Raw genomic sequence first — 27,166 nt, forward strand, 5'->3', positions numbered from 1 at the left:
AAGGTATACATATAGCAGCTCATAGTATCTGCTGGTTCTTTAATTTCATTTAATTATACTTTAGAATTACTCTTTATCGATTAGTTTCATAATATTGTTAGGAAGAATAAGACCCCATTAAGGATATTGGAAATGTGGTAGACCCAGTATAAATTTCTTATGCCGTACATGAAAGAATAAAAGGATAAATATCCTAGAATTGAGACAACGATCAGCCAGTTCATTCTGTTCTTGATTATAGGAATATTGCACTGACTATTTCTTAATGTTAGAAGCAATGTTGGTGCTATGGCTAAGAAATTATGATGCGATCTGAAGGCCGTCTCCCACCTAATCGCAAAATTACGCAAGAAGACGACAACTATTGGAGCATTGATTGGTATCATGAATATTGTTAGCATTAAGAATGACACGTTATAGTTGTGTATATTGGAATATTTTGCGTTGTTCCTGTTTGTAAAGACTGCCAGCTTCATGCAGTTCCACATTTGAATTAAGCTTACAAGGATGAATGCGAACTGATATGGGACATAGACCATGACTCCCAAAGAAATAAAACATACTCCCAGTAATTGCCTGTTATTAAAAAGTAGTTTATGATGTGTCATATCGTTAAGAGGATCAGGAAATGTGATACGCGTATATCTTGTGATTGCTGAGGAAATTTTAATAACTGCAAATTCGATGACATTTATGAGTCTCAAAATAATGAATAATAATGCGACAGAGATTATGAAAAAGACTGGTCCAATCCACCACACAAATGTTTCACGTAGACCCAGCATATAGTTATTGTTCAACATATGAGAATCGCTACTTGGTTTGCTCAAAGAAATAGGGTCTAAGTAATGCAGCAAGGTCAATATGGCCTTATGATTGATTGCTATCGGTCCTACTGATAAAAAGAGGAATATTAATAGACTATGATTATTCAAAACATTCATCAAACCAGTATCAAAGCTGATGAATTTACTATCAGGGCTGTCATAGTAGTAAAACTGGTAGCATAAGACTAAAGCAATTATCGATATTGGAATTGATGCAAAAGCTAATCTGAATCTGATATAAAGCATCTTCAATGTTAGTTTCCAGTTTATGGATAGTCTTAAAGAAATTTCCTCTCCAGGTGGGATGAAGAACATCAAATTTAATGACTTGTCTATGGTATCATCAAGTGGTATGAAGGGAGATATATTGTGCATATTGATTTCATGAGAACTTGAGGCAGCCAATAAATGCCATTTGGTTTCATATGGATTATTAACATACTGTCTCATCATCGGTCTGAACATGCTATCTATTTCGTCAGAGAAAGTTGTTTTCAAATTGAAGGAGATTAGCGAGGACCATAAATTTGGGAATGCTAGGCCATGGACAAAAGAATGTTTATTTTTTAAGGACATTCTAAAAGGGAATAAAGATAGTTTCCACAATCCGTCGCTTGCAGTTTCAATGCTCTTATCATCGCTATACTTTGCTAGAACAAAGTCTTCCTTCTTTTTCATTGAGCCCTGGAAAACTATTATTTGGAAACCCTGCAATAGAGAGCCATTTAATGAGATAAAGCGAAAAGGAGACACCGATTCTCCCCATGACGAGTCAGTTGGGAATTTTTGTAGACTTGTGGAGTGAGGAACTTTGGAAAAGCTTGAAAATCCGTTAATACAATCCTTTCCATATATGTCTTTACAAAAGAAAATATCGAATTGGACGAGTGATGTGAGCATTTCGAAGCTATAGTCGACAGACTTAGAAATATTGAAGGCATATCCTGTGGACATTGATTCAGAAGAGTTTAAGACAAGTAAATGATTCTCAGGGACACTTTCTGTGTCGCTGAAATCTACGGCTGGGGCGCTTAAGTTTTTATCGATCAATTTATCTGCATCAGTAATTCTTTCAAGTCCACTCAAGAAAAACTTTCTTCCTTTGCGCATTCTAATATCTAAAGTCGCGGTTTTTCCTCCTGCATCATCATTGACAATTTCGAGAATATATTTTGCCAAAAGATATCTCAACTGATCACACCACACTATTGCCAAATGGTCAATTGGGGTCCATAGCTCCGGTATTGTAGTAGTGAATGTAGTGAAGCCATTTGATTCAGGAACAATACCTTGGAGATTTGTATAATCGGCAGGCAATATGTCATCCAAAATACCACCTGTTATGGAGATCACAGAAACATTGTTTCGAAAATAACTGCCCATATCATTCATGGCTGAGGTCCAGTATGAGTTTACCCTGTCATAAAGTTTTAGAATATCACCATCAAAAGTGACGGGGGCTGTTGAATGAGGGGACGACAACGTCAGGATGGTATTTACAGACTCTGGTATGTGATTCGGTAGTGTAAGCATTAATCTTGCCACTATTCCTCCCATGGAATGCCCCAATAAAATGACAGATTTAGGTAGTGGGCGGTTGGATTCCTTATAGGCAGCGCTTTGAGCATACATTGACAAGATATATCGTACTGCATCGTTCAAGTATACAGCCTGATCCAGCATTGTTTGCCCATGAAAGGCAGTGAAATCCTCATTGAAATCGGCTGTGAAATAATCCATGTTCTTTGCATTGGAATTTTGAATAGTTGATTTATGGTCAAAGTATAAATTGGCACTTGCCGCAGCTATAGATCTAGCTTGTTTGAAACTTCCTGCATTGCCGGGAATAAAAAGGACAGGTATACCATCAAGCTGTATTTCATCACCATGTTTCGGCTCTTTATCTTTACCTTGTTCTCTGTATAGGTAGAGGTGGTATTTTTTGGCGAGTTTAGTGTGTCTTGAATCAAATCCATCAATTCTGGCGTACGAAGGGTACATATAGATTGATCTGCATTTAGGTGTATCTGATCCGCTGAAATTATGAGATATATGAGTGGAGGTAATAATGCATAGCAGAAGCAAGCCCACTATGATTACAAGCGTGCTTCTTTTCCTTAGTTTCTTCGTCAATGTAGGATACCTGATGCGAACAGCAGACTCAGCCGGTAAGTCAATTTGGACCATTTTAACAACTGGCTTGGTAAACCACTACCAGTATCCTAGGTATTATTCTAAATTTAGTGTTCCTAGTGAATGCACTATTCTGGGCATAGTTCATCAATCAATGCTTGCAATGGTACATAATGTTAGATGCAAGATGCCGATTTTAGATGCGTAAACCAAAAAAAAAAGAAGCTGAAGTCAGTTCAGTCACGTGATGTATAATGCAGCTCACGATGCTTAATAACATGAATTATCTATATTGTTACAGATTCGCATAAGAATGCGGAAAATACTAATTACAAGTTCATATTTATAATGGGATTTGGTGTCATCAAAAGTTTACAATTTCGTTATGCAGCAGCGTTAGGAGTAACGTGTTTCTTTGGCGGACTGGACTGATTTGGAGTTGATCCTGGATTCTTCCTAGTGTCCTGATGAGATGGTGGGGAAGAGGACTGTGAATGAGGAGCATTGTTAATGGGCTGTTGACCCTTTTGTAGCATTTGCTGTTGTTGCAGGGAATTCAGTTTCTTTCTTTTGTTGATTTGTTCCTGTCTATATTTGATGGTGGCATCTCTTAGTTGCTCGTATGCTTTGGATCCTAACATGGTTCCAAATCTTACCACCTGAGTATCGTTTGAAATTTGGTTCAACTTCGCCGGTTCGTCGGAAAACTTGGACCCGTAAATGTTGTAATTGGAATCATATTTCCAGTGATAATATGACCTGGATAAATCATCCAGTTTAGAATCATACACATTTATAACATCATTATCGAGTTCTTGCTTCTGTATTCCATCCAAATCAATAAATTGTAATAACATGTCGTTAATATTGTGATCAGTTTTTCTTTGGTCAATATATTCCATATTGAAACGACCGCGACGGCGTCTGAAAGCGATTGGAAATTCACGAGAATGAGTATGAATCTCGTTATCAAATGGATTGAAAAATTCTAACTTTTTATACTCATTGTTCTCCACAGCTTCACCTTCCTTGTTAAAAACCTTTATATCATTCGCAGTGCCAGTGATATAATTTTGAAGATTAGGTGAATAGTAGGATGTTTTTACTTCGAACTTTGAGCCAGCAACAGAAGAAAATGGAGCATCTTGGGGGCTGACGTTATCTGGTATTGAAAGGTTGAAAACAGGATTGTAAGGATCATCAGTGAGGTTGAAAAAGATGTCACCATCTTCCTGTTTCCTTTTTCTCATCCTGTCTTCAACAAATTTCCTTGTGCTTTTTTCCTTTGAATGCAACAATTTACCGACATCTTCTAACACGATATCAGGTATCTTAGAGTTAGGCAATTTAACATATACTTGAGAAGATGCCTGTTTTTGCTGTTGTTGTACATTCGAGACATTGGCAACAGGCGACTGAGCTCCAATTTCCTGCGCAGATGACAGTGATTGTTCTTTGTTTTTATTTGAACCAGTTTTTGGGCCTTTCTTCTTTGGCTCGCTTCCTTTCTCATCAGCATATAGACCACTGTCTTCTTTGTGAAGTTTCGACGATTTTGAAGATTTTGCACGTTTAACAGATGAATCTGAAGTAATGGCTGCCTGCTGCTGTTGTAGTTGCTGTTGTTGCTGCTGTTGTATCTGTAGCTGTTTTTGAAGAAGAAGTTGTTGTTGTTGTTTGATTGTACGCACCGAACTCACGAGTTTTTGTTTCTTTGCCGAGTACAAATCCTCGTTATCGGCATCTATGCCTAACTTTCTCTTCATTGTCTTCAATTGGGCTCGCGCTTGGAAGACGAACTTTTCGTTTTCTAGGACTTCTAATACTGCTCTTTCTCTTTTGGCTACAGTGAGTGCCAAATCTTTAGTATATTCCAATTGTTGGCATAGAAGTCGCAATTTTTGTGAGTTCTGAACATCTATCCGCCTTGTTTTCCTAGGTTGTCGAAGCTCTCTCCTACGGAAACACACATATGGATCATTATCGTCTTTATCATTATTACGCTCCGATTTCAATTGTGGGAAGATATCGCAACCATGACGTGATATCTTGCGTTGCTTCCAATGATCGTGTATTTTCTCTCCGAACAATTCGATAAGAGTCTCCATATTTTTTTCCCTTTTACCTAGAGGTCTTTTATTGTCAAACATTGTCAAGAATGGTTCATCTTCAGGCATCCCAATTTCCTTCGCGAGTTCCTTTTTTACGCCAGAATCACCAACATCGTTTTTCAACATGGTTGGTTTTAGGTCTGCAAATGAAAGTATACTCTCGGGATCCATGGACAGGAAGGGTTGCCTATCTTTGATGGAAGACTCAAAGTTGGCCATAATTAATTCAAACTCATCTTCCGTTAGAGGTTCGACCGAATCCGCCAGGGATTTATTTAAATCTGCCAAAAAGATTTCGTCTTCTTCATCCATATTATACAAAGTACCACAGCAATCTTCTAATTGTGCAGAAAACTGGATATAACTCGTAGGACATTTGAATTCACCTTGGTAAAATCTGTCAAACTCGTCCCAAGTTTTCGAGGCGTCTGGTGTTGGAATAAATAGATCCTTCTTGTTCTCTCGAAGCTGATTGGATTGAAGAATTTTGTATAAATGCTCTTCCTTTTCTTCATTCTTCTCCACACCAGTTTCAATCTCCATCAGCTCTCGCTGTTGATGCTGGGAACTGATGGCCGAAACATCTTCTTGTTCCAAATCCTTAATTTCATGGCTCTTATAGATCCGAAGTCGTTGCTTCACGCTGATCTTTCTGTGCCTGAACCTCGATGAATCCACTGCAGGAGCTGGCATACTGCAATGTGTCAATGCCCGTGTGTAGTTACCCTGATAGCTATGCGGCTGAAGCCAAAGAAGGATCTTTGAATTCCAGATTTCAATAGCGAGAAATATGAAAGGAAGGGTAACTACAATTATCCCTCTAAAAAATTGGTTCTTTTACGGGGGCCCAAATTTATTTTCTTCCTGTTTTCGGGGCCAAATTTTGCGAAAAACTTCACTGGCAAGCAATCGGGTGGCGGTGAAGGAGGCAGAAAACAAGGAGACCAAATCTAAAATAGGACTGAAGATAGCAGCTATTGGTACGGATTTTGCAGAACTGATGAAAGTCCTTAAGTATCACTACTGATGGTTGATTCTCAGTAGGTTTGAACGAGCCACCGGACTGTTCTGAAGCGCGTGGTTTTCCTTTTTATGTTGGTTGTTTGGGTGGAACGCAACAGTTTGTCCGGTGAATGGGGGTATTGGTTTTTTCTATATTGAAATCCGAACTTATGGAAAGAAAAAAAAATTTTTTACGTCTTCTACGGAAATATGAACGTCTCCCATAACCACCTTGGTAGACAATAGGAATTTCTGTTCACGTGACTTCCATTGGGTCAAGGTAAATGGTGATGCCAAAAATTGTATGAGCTTCTACCAAAAAGAAAAAAAAACGGAAATCAGTAACTTGACATCCGTAATGAAGTCATCTCATCGCTTGTTGAAAGAGTGAGTTATCTGAGGCAGGTAAAGAGGCTGAGAAAATCAGTCTTAGTCGTGAAACGCAATGGAAACAGCAGAAGGTGGGGCTTCTTTTGCCGAGTTAATGGATACTGTCAAAGGTACCATAGATAATTTGGTAAACAAAAGAACCTTCTTAAAGGAACAGCAGCCGTTGTATGAACAGATATTCGATAGGATAAGAGATGCTGACACGAGCGAAGATTCGGAAGAAGAATGGCAGTATGGTGAGGTAGTATTTCAGAATGGTAAGTTTTTCCAAAATATAGGTTACGATTACTATTTGGAGAAATCTAGGGAAGAATGCCTGGTTTTTATAAAGGTTCGATTGAACTTAATTGCCGAAGCCATTTCACAATTTGATGAGAAACTGAAAGAGGCACATGGCACATTGCGAAACATGGAGTTACTTCGAGACGGTGCAAAATCTTTGGGAGATACGAATGTTTCTAACAATGATGATGACCAGGAAGGTTTCTTTGAGATCAGAGAAGAATTAGACGAAGACGGAAATGTGATACATGCTTCAATGACGCCCGCCAATAAGGTGCATTCGGGCAAAGGTAATGAAGTCCATAGTGATGAACAACAATTGTCACTGAGTCAGGAACGTCAAAATTGTCTTTCACCAGAGACTGCCTTCAATATTCAGAATGATGATCGCTCTTCCGCTTCAGGAACTTCGGAAACTGGCAATAAGACAGGAGAAATCATGGAAGCAGACAAGAGTACCATGCAAATAGCAAAGGAAAACATGTACACATTCGATGATTTGGTAGATCAGTTAGATAAATTGGATAATTATGAAGATGGCGAAATCGACGTAAATGACGTAGAATACGATTTTGATGGGTATGATGAAGAAAGCGACGATAATGAGGAAGATGAAGATTATTCCGTCTCCATAGTTCCTGAAAGAGTTCAGCATTCCTTTATGGAACAAATACAGGCTTTGAGGGCCAACAAAAAACATGATCTCGTACATACAGAATATCGTAATCATTCCCCTGAGCAAGAAGCTAAGTCCATACTTAAGAAAGGCGGTTCGAAGAAGAAAAGTGTCAACTTTGCGCCAAAGCTAGACGTCTTTGAAGTGGAAAATGTGAAACAGGAAACCAAATCTAACACATTTAATTTCCCTAGAAACAGCTATATGGAGTCAGAAATCATCGCATCTGACGGAGAAGATGTTGAATTTGACCCCGATTTGTTCGCGCAGATGATCGGAGCCAAGGAAGCCGACGTATTGCATGAAAAGTACCAACCTGGTAGCATCAACGGCTTGAAGGAATCTGAAGAGCCAGCACTCGCCGCACCTCGAAAGAAGCGTATCTCAAGGTTTAAAAAGGAAAAAGCCGCCACGGAAAAACGCGAGTTTAATACTAATGATGTTGAAATGTTTGAAAAGGAACCAATTGTAGAGGCTGTGGTAACCGACATAGTTGAGCGTGACGACACATCATCGATTTCAGTTGAAAATACTCCGATTAAAACTGGTTCGCCAAACTTTATTCATAAGAAGATGAAGTCCTTACAAAAACCAAAATCGCTGCCAACTAAGACACCATCAATAATTCCCACTGAAGAAATGAACAAAGATGACAGCGGTGCTGAGGGCGAACAAAACAACTCGTCAATTGCGGAAGTCATGAAGGAGAAGCAAGAACTAGTTGAGCCTCATTTCCCTGCGCAAAAGTCTAATGAAATTCATGTCCAGCCAAGAATCGACTTTGCACAATTGGACAACCTTGATGACATGGCAAGAGCATATCTCCTAGGATTATACGATGACGATGTAGAAGATCCTGGCACAGTATTGCAAGACACTTCTGACTTTGAGGCTTATAACAAGATGGTAGAAACTTTGAAGCCTGAATTAAATCAGTTCTTGAAGGAGAATGCAAGCTATGAATATGACATTGAACTGCCACAAAGTGCAGAATCATCACAGAATAACGAGAGCACTATTATTAACGAAATTAAAGAAAGGGATCCAACGGGCGCTGGAGAACAGCCAGTACAAGACGTTGAGGATCAAATCATATACGCAGAAGTTGAGCGAGAATATATGGAACATCGTCGTCGAAATATTGAAAGATTCGCGGTCGCATCCACCTCATCATCCTCAAACACCGAGCACACCATGGAACTTGAGTTAAATGAAGAGTTAGGTAAAGAACCGATTGATGAATTTGGTAACCCGGTCACGACCAGCCGCTTCAAAGCACAAACGCTTGCTTTGAAGAAACATCATCTATCTCAACAGCATCCATAATATCTGGTATGTAGATATTTCTGTAAAAACTTTGCACGTGATATGAGTTGATAGTTCTGGATTACTTTTAGAGAAGTTTACCACAATTGGTGCCTCTCAATGAAAAGGTGCTCGGACCTTCTTAACACATTTTTTGGGCGGAAAGAAGTTCCATTTTGAACATTTTTACACAGTTACATTGAAATAGCCAAAAAAAAAAAAAAAACGTGACACTCAGCAGCCCGTTCCTGATTCTTGGTTATCTACATTTTCTTCTGTAACTGAGGAATAAAAACCTTGTCTCGAACTACAGAAAATAACGCAGCGTGTTTAAGACAGGTCTGAAGTTTATTTTATACAGAAAATCGAAAAACTCCACAATCAGTCACATCACGTGATTATTCCTGTATATCAAAAACTGAACAGCTTTACAAAACGAAATCACTGTCATTGGTTCGTTTCCTAGCGGACAGTTGCTTGCTCCCTCTGGTACGCATACTAACAGTTTGATATCAGAGAGCTGTATTGGTATATCAACTCAAGTGTCAACTACATCAATCAGGTAATGATGTAACTGTGTCAGTTAAATCCCATCAGCCGCATGACATGAAAAAGCCATTTAGCGGTAGGTAAGCCATATCCTATGGACTGAATAGAAACCTCCCGTCATTACCAACCCGCTTGGAAAAGATTTGTAAAATGATTCCTACTCGTCTCATTTCAGGTGATTTCTCTTTCCCAAGTTGCGTATTTCCTGGTGTCTCAGAATGACTCTCTTTTTTTTTTTTTTTTTTTTGGTCAATAGGATAGTTGTACTTCGATTTCAATGTTTATTTTTCATTCTTTCGTGCATGAAACTTCCTTCCGATGAAGTTCCCCATTCAATACGCCCTGCGCCGTCACGCTCCAAAATGTGTGATTTGTAATGTGCACTTGACTGTATACTCTGCAATCGTTTGCCTCGACTTGTGTCCTGCACTAGTTTCTCTATTCTATTCCACTCAGATTATCAGAAAAACCCAAAATTAAACAGAAACAAGAAGGAAAGAAGTATCATATCAATTTTCTGTGTAATGTAAAAATGTGTCTTCCTCTGGGGTTTTGGAACCTTTGAGACATTACATGTTTGCAGATTGAACACCTTTCTTGTTATAAATAGCAGATGTAGAAATTATTCACGACACCAAAGATATGTAAACAGATGAATTATGTTACATATAATGCTGGTACGGGAACTCTCATGGCTCTTTCATCTTTTATGCTTGCACATAAGTTAATGGTCAATAGCAAATAAGCAGCTAGAGTTCAAATCCATCTTAATAGCAACACTAAAGAAGACTAGGCATCCATTCAATAATCAGCATTAGGAAGAGATACATCCAAGTGCACCCACCAGGTATTTTTTTTTTTTGATATTCCTTTCCGCTTCATATTATACCGACACAAATCTTAGATAGATATTCATATGAACAAGTTGATAATAGATCCTAAACTGAAGGCATTGATGGATCCAGATTTTGTTTATGATTCCGATGAGAATCTGAACGTGGACCAGGGTGAAACCGTGCATGACCACGATCCATTGCAGGATTTTGACCTCAGTAGAAAGTACGATGCGGCTGTGGCGGGCGCGATATCGAGGGTATCCTCTCCGTTAGGAGATTGCGACGGTCACGTGACAGGGTCGTCTCCGATCATGGATGGTAGTAGACATTCACTTCTGCATAAGCATGATCATGGTAGTGGTCATGGTTACAGTCACGATCGTAGGCATAGTCTCGTAGACGTTCACGGACATAGTCATGGAACCCATGCTACGGTAGAGCCTGATCCGGATGAACGCTACCTAAACGATAATGGGACTTTCCACTACACCAGTCAATTCCAGGCAAGAACACACGCTGACAAATTCGACTTTTACCAGGGCCCAAAGGAGCACTTCCATGGTGCGGTGAACAAATCCTTAAGTCTAAGAAATGCAGCAGTGTTTGACGAAGGTGAGTCTAACTCAACTTCAATCATCACAGATCAGCATCATGCTCTCAATGAATCGACGGTAAGCGGATCATTCATTCATCAAAATGATGCACATCACATACAGAACCATGGGCATCTGGACTCTCATTCAACGACTAGCAAGAAATCTTTTTTTGATGATGAAAGAGGATATAATGACGGAAATGATAACTTTACGGGAAACAATGGCGATAGATACGAAAATGGAGGTGAAGATGAAAGCTTAGAAAGTGATGAATATGATTCTGCAAGTGACGTCTCAGAGGAATATGAGTCTCAGTTACATAACCTCTTCCATAAGATAACTAAGTTTAAAAGCGATTTCCACCAGCTGATCACAAAATTAGATGAGGCATCTCTGGAATCCGCAAAGGCAAGACAGCATTATCTAAATGACATCAGTATCAGAGAAAACATGTTCATGTCTGCAACGACGAATGTGCTTCTAGATACGGTATCAAAACTTCTTCCACGTAAACGAACCTCAAATGGAATCAACAACGGAAAAAGCCGTGGATCAATGTATTCTAATCATCCCTTATCGTCGGATGCTAACAGACTTCACGGTAAGACAAACAGTAACGGTACTGCTGAAGCAACAAAAAATTCAAACCCCCACTCCAACAATGAATCAATGAGCGCACTGTACAACGCATCCCTGGAAAATGATCCATGTTCTAAGCTACCTAACTTTGGTGTAATATTAATCAAATCTCCCACAAATGTTGAACAATTGTGGAGTGAATATACCAAACTGCCATCGGACTCCAATATGAAAGCATTGCTTAAATTGATGCTTCAGCAACAAAATAAAGATACCATTAAGAAATCGGATATTGCATTAATGAAACAAAGGAAAACGACCATCCAAGAACTAGAGAGAAAATGTGGATCTTCATGGAGAAATAGCGATAAAAACTTTTCGAGACAAATTAACCGCAGGAAGAAAATCTGGGGTTGCATTGAACAAGGTTTGAAAGACGGGTTATCCCTACAGACTTGTTTCCCCATTCTTGACAAATACGTTGAAGAAAGGGGGAAAGGTTTGTCTTGGTATTATAATGGTGTTCCTTTCAAGTTAGCGGATCTAGCACCTTCTTATAGCACCGAATAAGTGCAGAACCGCCGTCTCATATATTCAATTCCTTTAAATACATATTCTTTACATAATAAACAATTCTCCACATATATGCGCCTACGAATATACAATTATTTGCAATCAATTGAGAAATTGTTATCTTTCCAATTATCCTTCATGGAGATTCGGTATGTTTTTTTACTATTTATCGGCGACTGGACGTAATTATCTGTGAAAAACTGCGTCGGTTAGACCCTAACATATTATCCTTTTTCACAATTCCACGCAGGTACCAAACCAAAAAAAAAAAAAATACTTAGCGAGATTATGTTCTAAAAAAAATTGTCATCAGTCATCTGACAGTTTTGACCCTCAACACAAAACAATTTGTATGCCAGGTATAGACAGGGGTTTATCCAAGCAGGTCGAAGTGCAAAGAGTGGAGAGGCCCGACAATGGACCAATTAGTTTGTCTTATTGTTGGTGATACACCTAGTACTCTGTTGTTGTCTTGGAGACTTAGTGTGTCAAATTGTTTTACTATATTCGTTTCAGGTTCCTTACCTGGCGATGGAATAATATCGTGGAAATCCACTAAATCAAGCTCTGGCTCCTATAAGCCGAATGTTACCGTTAATGATTTTGTAGCTCTTTCCAAGGTTTACAAGACCGGCAAAATTGATATCATTATTATATCCAGTCAATCGATATCCCAATTCAACAATCAATTGAGATCTTTGGAAAGATTTATTCACGATGACATAACCATAATAATAGACAGTAATTTCGCAGTGGAGCTCGAGATTTTGAGTTTGGCTAAGTACCCAAATGCTACTACAATATCCGTTGTTACGGATGCTGAGGTGAAGCGACTTTCTGTTGGATCGTATTTATTGATGAGTGAATCAACTTCGTTTAAATTCGGGATTTCTTATGACTGCGACACTAAAGAAAAAGTTCTTAAAGAGAACGTAAACAGGTACAATAATTATTCACAAGATTATGGAAGTAACTTCAAGGTCTTGCTTGAGGTTTTGCGGAGAGGAGACAATATGAGTTCTGTCGATGTTATTTTGGCAGAAAATAACGTGTTTGGACTTTTGGTATGGGAGTGGTTGATACCTAAAATTTCGCTGAATATTTTAGCAATAGTATTTGAACACGATTCATATGATGACCTATTGGAAAATGATTCGAATGCAAAAGTATTCAGACAGTTAGTTCAAGAGTTGATGGATATATATTTTAAGCAAACTAATGGGGGGATAATCAGATCTTACATTTCAAATGACCAAAAAAAACCAGAGTATAATGCTGTAGTACAGCGGTTAAAAAATAGACAAAGGAGTTTAGAAAGGTCAGTTGGAAATAAATATCCGCATTGCTTGACAATAAATTATGAAGCATACTGTTTTTATAATGAAATTGCGTATCCATCTTCATTATTGTTCGAACAGTGCATTAATCTAGCAGACAAATATGATTGTGGTAGCAGTAACTTGACCTTTTTATCAAGTCTTTATTGCAGGCAACCGAACCATGGTGGCACACCACTGAAAAATGAACACCCATTAGGGTCCAAAAAAACAAGCTTTCTGCGTGGAAAGAAGACAATAGTTAATTTCGAACAGAGGAGTTTATCCACAGACTATTCTCAAATTACTAAAGGAAGACCAAAAAAGGTGAAAGTAAAAGGAAAACAAAAATCTTCCAAAAGTACTTTGAAAGTGACATCAAAATATGATCTTAAATCGCCAGACTTGCAATTGCCACAGGATATACAAGAAATGTATCTCGGATGTGACTCCATAAATTTCTCATTGCCTTTGACTCCGAAAATGATAGATATTCAATTCGATACCACATCTGATGATCTTCAAGAAAGTTCGGCTTCAGACGTGGACTCGGATGAATCAATTTCAGTTCATCCCCGCAGAGAAAGGATGTTATCTCAAAGGAGTTTAATAAGGGTATCGGCAAACTCAAATATGCATGAAGACGACAATATTGACCCTAGCTTAAAATTGCCTTTATTTAAAGGTTTCAAAGGTGCTGTACAGAGACCCATGACAACCGGTAGATTGGAAATGACAGATTTGGAATGGCAGCTTCGTAATGGTTATGCAGACTTACCGAAGCAAATGCTACGAGCCACAAAGGATGAACTCAAAAATAATGGTGCGATAAGACATCAATCGCTAGCTGGACAATACTGGAAGCTGATCAAGCAGCAACACATAAATAATGGGCAACTAGCTCGACCTATTACCAGCCAGGAAGACATTCTTAGGTTTCATTGCGAAACATTAACAAAATCACAAGTACATCTTTCCACTACTACTAATCGATATGGAGATTTGGATTTTAGTGACAACATATTTGAGCATTGGAAACAACGGAAAGGTAGTCTGTATAGATTACTATCTGACAGGTGATTTGAAGATATGAAGCGCATATATAGATTTTATAAACTACCAAAAGCAATTTAGAACAATCAAGGAAAATCATTCATACAAATCTTCATCTAACCTAGCGGCAGGGTTCGATTCAATGAAATCCAAAGAAACCTTGTGACCCAAAAGCTCTCTAATATTTTGAACCTTGTATTTAATCATTGTAGGTCTCTCTAAAGACAAACCCCAACCCAGAACTCTCATATCCTTTGGAAGGCCCATGGATTCCAACATTTCTGGTCTGAACATACCGGAGTTACCAATCTCAACCCATTTGCCTAACCCTTCATGCCATGAATAAATTTCCAATGAAGGTTCCGTGTATGGGTTATAGGTTGGTTTGAAACGCAACCCCGTAACACCCATCTTAGCGAAGAAGTCTTCCATGAATTGGATTAAGTCACCCAACGTTATATTGTAATCAGCTAAAACACCTTCAACTTGGTGGAATTCGGCTAAATGTGTAGCGTCAACAGCTTCATTACGGAAGACACGGTCTATCGAGAATAATCTGGTTGGTTTTGGATCTTTGGCCAACTTATGAAGCATAGCAGCAGATATTGCTGTAGTATGTGTTCTAAGAACCAATCTTTGGCACTCTTCCTCCTTCCAGTTGTAACGGTAACCAATCGAATCAAATTTACCATTCTCGTGTACAGCTTTGATGTTGGCGATATATTCTCTATCATCTGGCATATCGCATTTGATTGGGTCCTTCAAGTAAAATGTATCTTGCAAATCACGAGCTGGATGTTGTTGTGGAACGTATAATGTGTCAAAGTTCCAGAATCCTGATTCTACGTATTGGTTTGATGGCATTTCAGTGAAACCCATAGAGAAGAAAATTTGTCTGAATTCCTCTCTGACCTTGTTCAAAGGATGCAGAGCACCGGATTGTGGATCGATACCTTGAGAGTTGAAATTGAACTCTTTGAACCTTAGATCCTTATATGAACCTGTGGCTACCATTTCAGCGGTAATCTCAGTCTCCAGCTTAGTCAAATCGGTAGAGAATTCCTTGCCCTTGACAACGCTGAATGTAGTTTCCTTTCTTGGGGTGATTAACTTTCTCTTCTTTAGATCAGCAACTTCTTTATCACTGATACCAGAAAGTTCGTTATTCTTAATCTTTTCCAATTGTTCCTTGGTTTGATCTTTCACTTGGGAGACATCTGCAATTTTGTCACTAACTTTCAATTCATTTTCTGGTGTCTTTACAATCCATCCGTTCTTGAAGGCTCTAGCTTGACCAACCTTCCCGTCGGCGCCTAGATGACTGGCAACATCTTTGATTTGCAATTTTCCAAACTGATCAATCAATTTCAAGAGTTTCACTTCATGAGAACCATCGGCCACGATCGCATTACCTTCTTTAGTTAAACTGTAGAAAATGGTATCTTTCTTTGAGAAATCGATCTTTTCATGGGATTTCAAAGAATTCAAATAAGCAGCCATGGTTTGAGAATCGATACTGGGGTACAGCTCAGAGGTTGAGTCAATTTGACCCAACTTTTCGACTTTCTGTAAAATTTCCAATTGAATATCAGACATCGTGCAATGAGTATTAATTGAATATGGTAACGGATGATATCTTTAATACAGAATCACTACTGTATCAAACGTTTACGCTGAATTACCACGACAACGTTATGCCAGAATCTGCCTTAGACGAGTCAAGCTTTGACGTGCCCATCAAGTTTGTTGTATTTGATGTTCGAACAGAATCTGATTTTTGTTCTGTACAATTAAATTTTTCACTAGAGTGAAAAAGACCTGTAGTAGTGACAGACGTTCAAAATGATATCACGTGAGTCAGTTTGCATTCCTATATTGTAATGTAATGTTACGTACATATAGCTTCATTATAATTACAGTAGTGTACCCTTTGATTCATCCAGGGTGATTTGGTTTTTATTGAGAAGCGGGTTTGATTCGGCACAAAGATCTAGCCTTGTGCAAGCTTCTAGCATGATCTCTTTTAAGAGAAACCATTTCTTCTCAAGTTGAACAGCTTCTGTATAATCCTTCTTAAGTTTATCATTTAGTTCTGTGAGCCATTTCTTCTCTTCCAGCAGTGTGGACTCATCTAACTGTGCATAGTCCACGTTTTCCAAAGCTGGGTCTTCTCTTTTCCATATATCGATATAGTCTTCGTGCATCTTATTGAGTGAATCCTTATATTGGATCAACTTAAGCCTGTTTAAATCTTCAATTTCTTCTCGCTGAGCTAGCTGACCTGGAATATGACGAATCACCTCATAGTTTATCTTTAACGAGTCATCAATGGCTACTATATGTCTTTTGTTCCCAGATTTGCGATCCTCGTCAGCAGATGTGTGTAGAGGAGCGTTCTTATAACGAGCAATGGCTCGTTTACTTCTTTGTACTTGTATATTCTTAAGGTCTTCCATGGATCTCTTTTTGTTAATTATCTGTTCTGCTGTCAGAGCCGTTACAGTCATCCTCGGTGGCTTATTTGTGTTTGTGTGTGTGTGGAGTTTTCTTTACTGCTCTTTTTTGTTGTTGATTTTGGAAGTATGTAAAGATGCATATGACTTCTTAGTTTGAGACTATATTGTAGAGACAAAGAAGACGCTAAAAGATAAATATTGTTTTAGTTGAAAGGGGAGCTGTGGAGAGTACAATTTATTTGATCTTTCTGAACCGATGTTAAAGAATAAGTATTAGATGGAGAATCTTTCATCCCGCACGTGACCGTTGCTTTCTTTTCTACGACGAAAGTGCATCAAAACATCCGAAGCTCAGAAGGTAAAAAAAAAAAATAGTTACATAGCTCCCAGCTCATCGCCTTAACGAGGTGATAGAAAGAGTGTGATAAAAACCATTTAGAGTGCGTCCTTTGATAAGCTAAAGACCCTCAAGGACACTAAAACCCAAACAAACATGGACAGCCTTAATGTAGATGAACTTTTCGCCGATTTGAAGCGAGTAGTGGCGGAAGAGAAACAGAGCGATGAGCCAACTAAAGGTGATGTCGATGGCTTCCATGATGACAAACTCTCAGTAGAGATTGACGACAAAACGGAACAGTTTCAAGCCATCGAGAGGAACTTGAAGAGACTGCCCAAACTTCAAACTGGTTTTGATCAGCTGGGAACCAACGGGAAACAAATTCAAGTTGAAGAGCAAAGCAAGGTTATCAAGATCGATGATCCGATATACATCTTAGAATCACGTAAAAAATCAGACAAGGTAAAACCACCGACAGAGACTGAAAAATGGTTCACCCTACCGAAAACCGAGATGACTGCCGAAGTGAAGCGTGATTTGATGATAATCAAGCACAGAGCCGCATTAGATCCAAAGAGACATTATAAGAAAGATAAATGGAAGATTCCTGAGAGGTTCAGTGTTGGTACAATAATTGAAGGTCCAACCGAGTTCTACAGCAGTAGGTTAAAGAACAAGGAACGTAAGAACACAATGTTAGAGACGTTAATGGCAGACGACACAACGAACAAATATTTCAAACGTAAGTACACCGAAGTGCAGCAGAAGAAGACAAGCGGGAAGAAAGCCCACTACAATGCCGTCAAGGATAAGAGACGGAAGTTTTAAACTAATGTACGGCTAACTATAAATGTATAGAATGTATTATGTATTCATCCATATTACTCTGCTTGCAACAGAAACGCATCACATTTCGATTAGTAGAAGAAGAAGAAGAAGAAGAAGAAGAATAATAAGGGCACGTGATCTTATTTGTTACCCGGACTCGTATGGAAAACAACAAATCCCACAGGGAAATAAAAAAGGAACTAAGAACACCCACACCTAACACGTAATCTCACAAAAGAAACGCTGCTCTAACCTCTCCCACTTCTACCTCTATCTGTTCATCCATCTCCTACAGTGATGTCTAACCCCTAGTAATCTCGGTTGCTACGTGTACCTGGTTCTTGTTTGTTTACCTTTAGATTAGCCACAGAGTGAAAAGCCTGACTGAGCTGATAGTGGGAAAAAAAGAAGATTGGATAGAGAGACGAAGAAACAAGGAAAGACGGAACAGACAGACCTTGAATTTAGGTTGAAGAACGAACTGCTGGAGGATTTCCACGACCAATGGTTCCAAAAAAACTTTAACTTGGCTGAACCATCCTTCTTGTGGCTAGTCCGGCATCAGCGGAACACACACATACACACAGTGGGAATACCAGGTTCCCATTTCACATTTTACACACTGCCGACGCAGAAAACGACGTAGAAACTCACACTTCGTTCTTCCGCTTATGGTCCCTCTGTTTCTTTATTTTCTTAAAACTTATCTCTTTAGCACAAGTACGGTGACTAACGCTACCGCCACTACTAGGTTTTACGGAGCATTCCAATCGAAAACTGCAATTCCTCAGTTATTTTCCTCTGGAAATGGAGGTTAGTACGTCGGACAAACTAACTAGGGTACCAGAAACAAGAAACCAGAAAATCTCTGTAAACTATGTGTTTTCAGCACTAGGTCGATCCACTGTGGCTATTATTTGTACTTTGTTTTCCTTGACTGGTAGTTGGCTAGCTTGATTGTACGTATTTCACTTTTCTTGTAAAAAAAAAATTACTGTTCCTACTTTCTCAGAATACTAAATCTAATGAATTTTGTTAACGGTTTTATTTTTTGACTTATAAGAAACGATTCTGACAATGAGTCCCTCTTTATGTATATTTTGACATAATCTGCTTTCTTCACAAAGGTAAGCAAGAAAGACGCTTTTTTTCTCACTGACCTGTTTGTGAGTGTGTGAGTGTACTTTGTTTGCGCTGTTTTGACCTGCTTCAATCTGGTCTCGTACCCTGGAATTTAGTTATAATAAGAAGGTAAAAGTTGGAATTATTGCTCGAGGAAAGGATTAATAGCCAGAATCAGATAGGAAAAAGTCAGAATATACCTAAGGATTAAAAAAAGCGCTTTCGCTGCGGATTTGTGTTGACACATTATATTATTAAACATATATTTTGATTGCGATGGGCACAGAGGAATATTCAAGAAAGCTTCAAGAAGCGATTCAAGACCCGAGCACCGAGGCGTTATGGCGCATGTATTCGAAAGCCAAGGCCTCGTTGCCCTATAGAGAACGAATGTCAAATTTGACGTGGCGTATGATGGGTATGAAACTCCACAAGCATGCCTCATCCGGCGGTTCGGATAAAAACACCGGTACCGAGGCATCTGGTGCAAATACCAATACTGCGACTACTGTATATAACAGCTCCAATGGTGGTAATAATAATCCTTTGAAGTTTGATGGGGTCTCTTTTGCACTACACGATTGGAAGGCTTCAGAACTGGCCAGTTCAAACCATACAAATATAGCGTTGGATCCTACGCTCTCGTTTCTCGATGGGCTCACTGAACTTCCCCCTCATCATTCACAACGTGAGAATGAGAACACTACGGAAGCAGTGGAAGACGTTGATATGGGTAAAGACATAGACAATGCTGAGGATGATTTCGATTACGTTAGCCATCTGAAACGTTTGAACGGTAGCATTACTGAGAGTATCAATCCAAAGAATCTAAATGCCGATGTATCGATGTCCAATTACTCATCCTCACAAAGCGAACAATCGAATCCGCAGTTGCATTCAACAGCGTTTGACGGTCATTACGGATCGTTTTCGGATCACGATAGAAACGTAGGATTTATGTCTATGGATCTCAATCAAGTTACCTCCGCTTCTTCAGATTACCATTTGATAGAACATTTACAACAATCAGAACTTAGCTCACAAGCCGATGATGTGTTGCTCACCGATGGTACTCAAAACTCTAGTGCATCGCCGGCAATGATAAATGATGGTAACTCTATTTATGCGAAACACACTAATGATCCTTCCGATCCATCCTTGCTTGGTGGATTTAGTCATAAGGGGACAGGTTCCTTTTTCGATGACTCGGATATCATGACTTCTTTTACCGGCTCTTCTAGTCTTTCCACTTTGAAGAATCCCGACTATGACTCCCAAAGGCCACCATTACATTCTACTACTTCTACCGCTTCTTTGAAAGAAATGTATTATCAGCAACAGCATTCTCAATCACAATCACAATTACAAAGACGTCCCTCTACTGCGGTATCTTCTGTAAACCCAATATCCATTAGGAAACCAACTTTATCAAGAAGTAACAGCTCATTCGGTTCTTCTTTACCAAATAATCTATCAATAGGTTCTGGAACAGCTCCAACTTCATACATGTCAACTTCTCAAGGAACAAGACGTGGATCTTTGGCTAACTCCATAAGAAAGAAGCCAATTAATAAGACAGGTTCTAGAAGATCATCCGTTTCATTGAACCAACTTAACAATGAAGGAGGAGAAAATGCCATGGGTGCTAACAGTGGACAAGATTCAGGAGTTAAGACAGAAACTCAATGTTCAAATTGTCATACGAAGACGACACCCTTATGGAGAAGAGATCCTCAAGGTAACCCGTTGTGTAATGCTTGTGGTTTGTTTTTGAAACTTCACGGTGTTGTAAGGCCATTGTCCTTGAAAAAGGATGTGATCAAGAAGAGACAAAGATCATCTAACAAATCTAAACAAGTATCGTCACTTTTAACAAGTGGATTAGCATCAAGTAACAATAACAGTAACGCAAGCATCAACAGCGGGATCAACGAGAATAATAACTCTGCGATTTCTACCGGCTCTCCGACAAACGCCATCTCCCCAGATAAGAAGAGATATGCTTTGAAGAAAAAACTGGGTAAACCAACAACACCAACTGCGAACTTGCAGTTGCAAAGGCAGGGAAGCGCCTCTCCATCACTGCCGCAAAATGCTCTTTTCAATTTTCCCAGTCTCGGTAAAGTAGAATCTTTCAACGATGAATCACCAGCAAAATCCGCGCAGATCTCGAACAATTTGGAAGGTTTTATGGATCAAGATTTTATTCGCAAACAATCCTCCCAAGTAGAGAAAGATAATCAAAAATCATCGCAATATCAACATCAAGCGGAATCACAAACTGAAAATCCAAAAAACAAAGGGAAACCCCCTGGAGATGTAACCAGCTGGGAATGGTTGACCTTGTCCTTATAATTTAATTCTCTGATTACTTTTTCCCTAATCTAATAATATCCATCGCTCGATTCTTAGGCAACAGGTTTACTTAAGATTATATTCTGTTCATAGTTTCAGTTTCCCAGTTAATACTAACTTCAAGGGTTTTTTATAAAGTTATATCGTTCATTTAACAGATGTTGATTACAAGCTTATTATTCTCGGTAACAACTTTGGAATAGAGTATCTTCTTCACATGAGTTGCTCATATGTATTTTTATAATCACAGACTACTAAAAACGGAGGGAACTATCGTGAAAGGGCAAAACTGCTATTCAATAACGTACTTACAAGTCATACTCATTAATATATATATACATGAACTCATAAAGAGGTCTTACATTGGACCTAATTTTTAGTGTGCTTCTTCTTTGATTTTTTAGAAGACTTGGACGCACCTGGGCCTTCAATGAATTGTAAAAGTTCATCAACTGATTTGTTGGTTAGAGCAGGGCTGCTGCTGGACGATTTTTTACCTTTCTTTTGAGAAATATTAGCTGGTTTAGTTGCTTGCTGAGCGGAAGCGAGTTTCTTTTCTTGTTGTTGCTTAGTAATAATACCTTTAATAGTTTCGGACCATTGTTTCGAAGTCAAGGTAGTTTGATCATTTAACCCTAATTCTTTCGAGAAAATGGATTTGGCTTTCTCAATATGAGATAATGCATGAGACATGTCATCCAAAGAGGTATACAAGTTGGCAATACGTGATTCATTTTGACCATATGGTAATGTTTCTTCGCTACCAGTGATCTTTAGAAGCAACTCAGACAGCTTGTTCAAAATCTTGATCTGAACTTTCTTATCCTCAGTACTAGCAGCAATTTGGAATAATAAATTGAATACATTAACCCTACCAGAGTGGACAAAAGGAGCTAAAAGCTTCAATAATTCATGGACTTTCTTCAATACAAGCGCAGAGTTGTAGATAGAGCCTTGGCCGTATTCAAGGTATGCCAAGTTTGACAAAATTCTAACGGTTTCAAATGAATCAACACCGTAACACCTTTCGGAAAGCAAAGCAGCCTTGTTACAGAAAGTAACAGCTTGTGAATACTGGCCCAATCTAGAATACATATTAGAAAGTAACAAATACGAAGAAACGAGTGATGGATGAACTAAACCGAAAATATCTTCACGGAATGCAATACTTTGACCAAGCAAAGTGAGAGCTTCATTCATTTTCTTCGCACGTTCTTTGGCTTGCTCTTCTTCTTTCGAAGTTGCTCCAGAAGATCCGGCGTCCTCACCGTCAGCTGCAGCTTTCTTTGATTCTTCTTTTTTCTTCTCAGCCTCCTCCTCTTCAACACTTACAGCATTAACTAGAGAAGCCCCTTGAATCCACAACTCTTCAGCAATCAAGCTTTGAAATTCTGCTCCCTTGATAACTGGTCTTAAAGAGAAATCATTAATAGAAAATGTTTGTTTTGGATCAACGATTTTGCTTCTCAATTTTTTGTCTTGAGCTTGTTTCCACTTTTCATATTGTTCTTTGGTGAAGAAGTATTCCTTGTTGATCAATTGAATACCGAACTTTTGGGCGATGGCCCTGATTAAAGCATACTTGGAAAACCTCTTTTCATTGATATCGAACCATTCAGAAGTTAGATCGTAACGGAAACGAAGTTTTGCTTGAACTCTCACTTCTTCAATTAGTTGTTCTCTGGTGTATTGAGCAAATTCTAGCTCATTGATATCGAACAAAGCATCCAAATTTTCTACAGTGACACTTTCGTTGTAAGATTTACCAAACAACAAGTTCAAGAAAAATGCAACTAAATGTGGCACAAGAGTTGGAGATGAGAGTTTTTTGCTTTGTTGTCTAAAAATATGTTTAATAGAACGAGCGATCATCTCAAGTTCACAGACCGCGATCAACCCTTCAAATTGATCTACCTCGACGGTACAGCCTTCGTTCCTGACAGGTTCTTTCAAATCTGCTTTGTCAAGCTGGATTTGTTCTTTCAATTTGGATGGAACTTCCTTCCCTTGCTGAACGTATTTGTTGATCTCCTCTTGTCTTTCCTTGATCAATTTTTCAACTTTAACAAGGTAACCAGTTTCCCAATCTTGATATTCCTTGTTTTCTTGTTCAATTTTGGAAAGATACTTTGCTCTCTCCTGTTTTTGATCTTCATATTTCGCTTTAACAAATTCGATAGCTTTACCCAAGTAACGCATGTTAACACCATTGGTGTGGAACAAATCAGTAAGATGTTGACCATCGTATGGAATGTTTGAATTTCCTTTTAAAATATCTTCTAAAAACAATGTGAGAACAGTGTCATTCAAGAATTTGGACATATCAGCAACGTTTTCATCTTCGACGCCATCAATGACATAGGCATCCGGATTGTAGATGAAAGAAACATCTTCTGATGCTTCTTGTAGAGTCTTTCCGGATGCAGCGATCTTCTCAGCTCTCCATCTTTCAACAAGTTCACGACGAAGCAACACCTGTCTGTGAGGATACTTATTCTCTTTAACATCATCATAGTGAGCTTTGACGAATTCAATATCCACTGGGTTGGTGTTGGCAAGATCCAAAATGTACGCTCTTTGATCGACGCCGAAAATACCCTTGGATTTGCTGGAAATTCTCAAATCTACTTCTTCAACCTTGTGTTCTTTTAGATAGAAATTCTTTGAGAATTCACAGACTTTTTCATGGAACTTTTCATCAAACTTGAGTGTTGCGACGAAATCATCATAACCGTAATTGACAGAAATTAGAGTTTCCATGGGTTCAGCAACTTCTTTATCCTCTTCATCCACGATAATGTTGACACCGACTGGAGTCAATAATCCAGGTACTGGAGATTGGACTAACAAACGGTGACCCGCGTAATCAATTATGGCTGTCAAACAATGACGAATGCCCTTCAAACCTAGACGATTTAGACTGTTGATTATTTGTAAGTCTTGGTTAGCAACGGCATACGCAGCTTCATTACCACCAATTGAAGAATAAGTCCCACTCACATCGGCAACGAACGAGAAAATTAATGATTTGTGGAAATATACTGCATTTTCTCCGGTAGTACCCGGGTCGATTGGAGTTAGTTCATTGTTGAAAATTGCCATAGCGCCTTTCACTGCTTCAGAGTTAAATTCATGGATCAGCCCTGCGGTAATCTTTTCATTCTTCAAACGGTCATAGGATGAGTTGATCTCTAAATCTTTAATGGCTTGGAATTCATCACAGAAGTTCCTTTCGTCATCGTTGTTGAAGTGCTCCAATTGAGTGCGCATGAAATCGCCATTATTAGAAGGCAACTGGGAAACTAGCCACGGTTTGCTCAAAAAGCAGGAAGCAGGCTTCACGTATTGTGCGCTATCCGTGGAAGACAACTTGTTTCTCAAAGATGTGACGTGTTGGTGGAACTTTTTTGAAACTTGAGTCAAAAGGTCAATGAGATTAAACTTTGGTTCGAATTCATCTTTTGGAGATGGGTCAAACTTGACAGAGCTAGATTTGTTAACGTAAAAACCGGAAATGCTTGTAGTAATGTGGAACGTTTCATTTTCTAGAGTGCTAGCTTGTAGGTACAATAAATGGCCCTTATTCTTATAGAAAGCTGGAACAGGGTTATAGGCAGAAAAATGTAGGGACTTTAGTACTGGAGTGACCAATAAATTCCCAGTTTTCAAAGATGCGATGTTGAAATCTGTGTTGGTAGATTCCAATAATTCGTTGCATGTTTGCAAAAACTTGACTTTTTCTTGATCGGATATAGTGGTTTCAGAACCATTTGACTTTTCGGAATTAGGTTCAAGGCTCATGTCCTGGAACTGAGAACCAGAAGAGATTGCAAACTCGGAAATACCATCTTCTAACTCTGAAGAGAACCCCAATGTTTCTCTCAAGCCAACAATGTGTTGCACTGCGGTGACCAAGTTATACGCCTTTGGTTTAAATTGGAAAGTCAAAGATGAACCGTTACCAGCCAAATCTCCTAAAACGTCTTCATCATCTACAACACGACTGTTTTCAATCAAGTCATACGAGGTGTAGAATTTAGTAGATTCTTCAAATGAAAGGAAAGTCCTCAAATGAGAAACATTCGACTCTTTACCCAATTGATACTTTATATCAGAATTCTTGGACTTAGTGTAGGACGGAGTGCCCTTCACTATAACCTCAATGTTATCTGCTGACATTTCAGTTGGTGAACAAAAATTCAAGTCTTTAACACTACTTTACGGGACTGAGATTCAAGTCCTTTTGCGAAGTGTTACTTGGTAATATGAGGCAAATAAGATTGTTAAAACAGGTTCGAATGAATAATTAAATCTCAAAACTATACTCTCATGATTATGCTACTTGAAATATTTCGACAATTTTTTTTTCAACTTTTCATTTTCCAGTTTTCGAACGACGTCCGTCATCGGACCAAAGTTATGTATATAATGATCACGTAGAAAGAAGAGTTGATACAATGAAACATTTGGCTAGTTATGATGTTAATGCTAGGCTAAGCATTGCTAACTTCAACGGTAAATCATTAGCTACAACTGCCTGAAAGATAACTTGCCCGTGCGAGGAAAACTCAGTGCCCTTGGAGCACTTTAATAAATGGATATAAAAAACAAAAAGAACACTCCGATACGGGGAGTCGAACCCCGGTCTCCACGGTGAAAGCGTGATGTGATAGCCGTTACACTATATCGGATAGTAACTTTGGATGAGTAACTGTTACCGGAATTCACCTACATTACCACGGCAATGTCATGTGAATGCCACATGTGCATACACATATATATATATATATATACATTACATACATTATGTCTCCATAAGTACAGGCTGATATAACAGCTCATGCTAATGAAAAAGTCATTCAAAATTTTGATGATTCCAAATGCCCTGTTTACGCTTTTTAAATATTTAATTTTAGTGATCAGCATTGAGAGACATTCAAAATATGTTTGCACATAATTAGTTTAAGATGGACCAAACCAAAAAAACCAGACTGATATAAAAGAGTCATTATATGGACCGCAGATTTAAGTTTCTATCGACAACTACTCTAATTTAACTGGTAGTTGTGTGCTCAGCTTATAATGAACTTCATAAAGACTGCTATTTGGGGACCTGATCCCAAGGAACAACATCGTAAACTTAAATCAATATTAAGGAAGAATGATAGACAACTTTCGAAATCCTTAAATGAGTTATCTTCGTTGAAAGCCAAAACACAGCAGCTCATCAAGCAAGCTGCGAAGCAGAACGATATCAAGACAGTACGTTTGTATGCGAAGGAACTTTACCATGTCAACAAACAATACAATAGAATGTATACTTCTAAAGCTCAGTTACAATCTGTGGGGATGAAGATAGAAGAATGTTTCCAAATGAATAAGTTACAAGACAAAATGGCACAAAGTGCGGTATTGATGAGGGATGTAAACTCTTTAGTAAGGCTTCCACAGCTTCGTGGGACGATGATAGAGTTAGAGAAAGAATTGGTGAAATCTGGTATTATCACTGAAATGATGGATGACGCTATGGAATCATATGAGGACATGGAAGAAGAAGAAGAAATCAACGAACAAGTAGACCAAATCGTAGCTGAGTATACTAGTGAGAAATTGGGTAAAGTGGAAGAAACGCCAAATGTCGTATTATCTGAACCACCACCAGCAGAACAAGAAGTTGTCCCTGAATCAAATATCGATGCAGAGGCCGATAATATGATCAAGGCGATGAAGGAGAGGTTGAACGCATTACAGGGATAGTATTTTTATTATTTAACATTTACAATATACTAAGATAAATTAGTACGATCGGCGTTAGAGTCTACATAAACTTCAGTTTT

The 27,166-nt window shown here is 38.7% G+C and overlaps 11 protein-coding genes and 1 non-coding gene across 12 annotated transcripts; 6 read left to right on the top strand and 6 right to left on the bottom strand.

Moving 5' to 3' along the window:
* Nucleotides 1-86: 86 nt before the first annotated feature.
* Nucleotides 87-3,014, bottom strand: BST1 (Bst1p; the record flags this gene model as incomplete). Its single annotated transcript, XM_456200.1, has 1 exon — nucleotides 87-3,014. One exon carries the CDS (start codon nucleotides 3,012-3,014, stop codon nucleotides 87-89), a length of 2,928 nt encoding a protein of 975 aa, XP_456200.1.
* A 329-nt stretch (nucleotides 3,015-3,343) lies between these two features.
* EPL1 (Epl1p) lies at nucleotides 3,344-5,764 on the bottom strand (the record flags this gene model as incomplete). The annotated part of the gene is made up of 1 exon (XM_456201.1): nucleotides 3,344-5,764. One exon carries the CDS (start codon nucleotides 5,762-5,764, stop codon nucleotides 3,344-3,346), a length of 2,421 nt encoding a protein of 806 aa, XP_456201.1.
* Nucleotides 5,765-6,518: 754 nt separating this feature from the next.
* Nucleotides 6,519-8,747, top strand: BUD27 (prefoldin-like protein; the record flags this gene model as incomplete). Its single annotated transcript, XM_456202.1, has 1 exon — nucleotides 6,519-8,747. One exon carries the CDS (start codon nucleotides 6,519-6,521, stop codon nucleotides 8,745-8,747), a length of 2,229 nt encoding a protein of 742 aa, XP_456202.1.
* A 1,444-nt stretch (nucleotides 8,748-10,191) lies between these two features.
* On the top strand, nucleotides 10,192-11,856 carry KLLA0_F25190g (uncharacterized protein; the record flags this gene model as incomplete). The annotated part of the gene is made up of 1 exon (XM_456203.1): nucleotides 10,192-11,856. One exon carries the CDS (start codon nucleotides 10,192-10,194, stop codon nucleotides 11,854-11,856), a length of 1,665 nt encoding a protein of 554 aa, XP_456203.1.
* A 419-nt stretch (nucleotides 11,857-12,275) lies between these two features.
* OSW2 (Osw2p) lies at nucleotides 12,276-14,255 on the top strand (the record flags this gene model as incomplete). Its single annotated transcript, XM_456204.1, has 1 exon — nucleotides 12,276-14,255. The coding sequence occupies one exon, from the start codon at nucleotides 12,276-12,278 to the stop codon at nucleotides 14,253-14,255; it is 1,980 nt and encodes a 659-aa protein (XP_456204.1).
* A 69-nt stretch (nucleotides 14,256-14,324) lies between these two features.
* Nucleotides 14,325-15,824, bottom strand: FRS2 (phenylalanine--tRNA ligase subunit alpha; the record flags this gene model as incomplete). Its single annotated transcript, XM_456205.1, has 1 exon — nucleotides 14,325-15,824. The coding sequence occupies one exon, from the start codon at nucleotides 15,822-15,824 to the stop codon at nucleotides 14,325-14,327; it is 1,500 nt and encodes a 499-aa protein (XP_456205.1).
* Nucleotides 15,825-16,141: 317 nt separating this feature from the next.
* Nucleotides 16,142-16,735, bottom strand: IES3 (Ies3p; the record flags this gene model as incomplete). Its single annotated transcript, XM_456206.1, has 1 exon — nucleotides 16,142-16,735. One exon carries the CDS (start codon nucleotides 16,733-16,735, stop codon nucleotides 16,142-16,144), a length of 594 nt encoding a protein of 197 aa, XP_456206.1.
* A 442-nt stretch (nucleotides 16,736-17,177) lies between these two features.
* Nucleotides 17,178-17,852, top strand: FCF2 (Fcf2p; the record flags this gene model as incomplete). Its single annotated transcript, XM_456207.1, has 1 exon — nucleotides 17,178-17,852. One exon carries the CDS (start codon nucleotides 17,178-17,180, stop codon nucleotides 17,850-17,852), a length of 675 nt encoding a protein of 224 aa, XP_456207.1.
* Nucleotides 17,853-19,250: 1,398 nt separating this feature from the next.
* GAT1 (Gat1p) lies at nucleotides 19,251-21,329 on the top strand (the record flags this gene model as incomplete). Its single annotated transcript, XM_456208.1, has 1 exon — nucleotides 19,251-21,329. One exon carries the CDS (start codon nucleotides 19,251-19,253, stop codon nucleotides 21,327-21,329), a length of 2,079 nt encoding a protein of 692 aa, XP_456208.1.
* Nucleotides 21,330-21,698: 369 nt separating this feature from the next.
* On the bottom strand, nucleotides 21,699-25,508 carry CLU1 (translation initiation factor 3 subunit CLU1; the record flags this gene model as incomplete). Its single annotated transcript, XM_456209.1, has 1 exon — nucleotides 21,699-25,508. The coding sequence occupies one exon, from the start codon at nucleotides 25,506-25,508 to the stop codon at nucleotides 21,699-21,701; it is 3,810 nt and encodes a 1,269-aa protein (XP_456209.1).
* A 440-nt stretch (nucleotides 25,509-25,948) lies between these two features.
* Nucleotides 25,949-26,020, bottom strand: KLLA0_F25344r. The gene has a single exon. It is a non-coding gene; the product is annotated as a tRNA-Glu (tRNA).
* Nucleotides 26,021-26,411: 391 nt separating this feature from the next.
* VPS24 (ESCRT-III subunit protein VPS24) lies at nucleotides 26,412-27,086 on the top strand (the record flags this gene model as incomplete). Its single annotated transcript, XM_456210.1, has 1 exon — nucleotides 26,412-27,086. The coding sequence occupies one exon, from the start codon at nucleotides 26,412-26,414 to the stop codon at nucleotides 27,084-27,086; it is 675 nt and encodes a 224-aa protein (XP_456210.1).
* Between the last annotated feature and the right edge of the window lie 80 nt (nucleotides 27,087-27,166).

Source organism: Kluyveromyces lactis, assembly GCF_000002515.2.
Source record: "Kluyveromyces lactis strain NRRL Y-1140 chromosome F complete sequence".
NCBI classification, from domain to species: Eukaryota; Fungi; Ascomycota; class Saccharomycetes; order Saccharomycetales; family Saccharomycetaceae; genus Kluyveromyces; species Kluyveromyces lactis.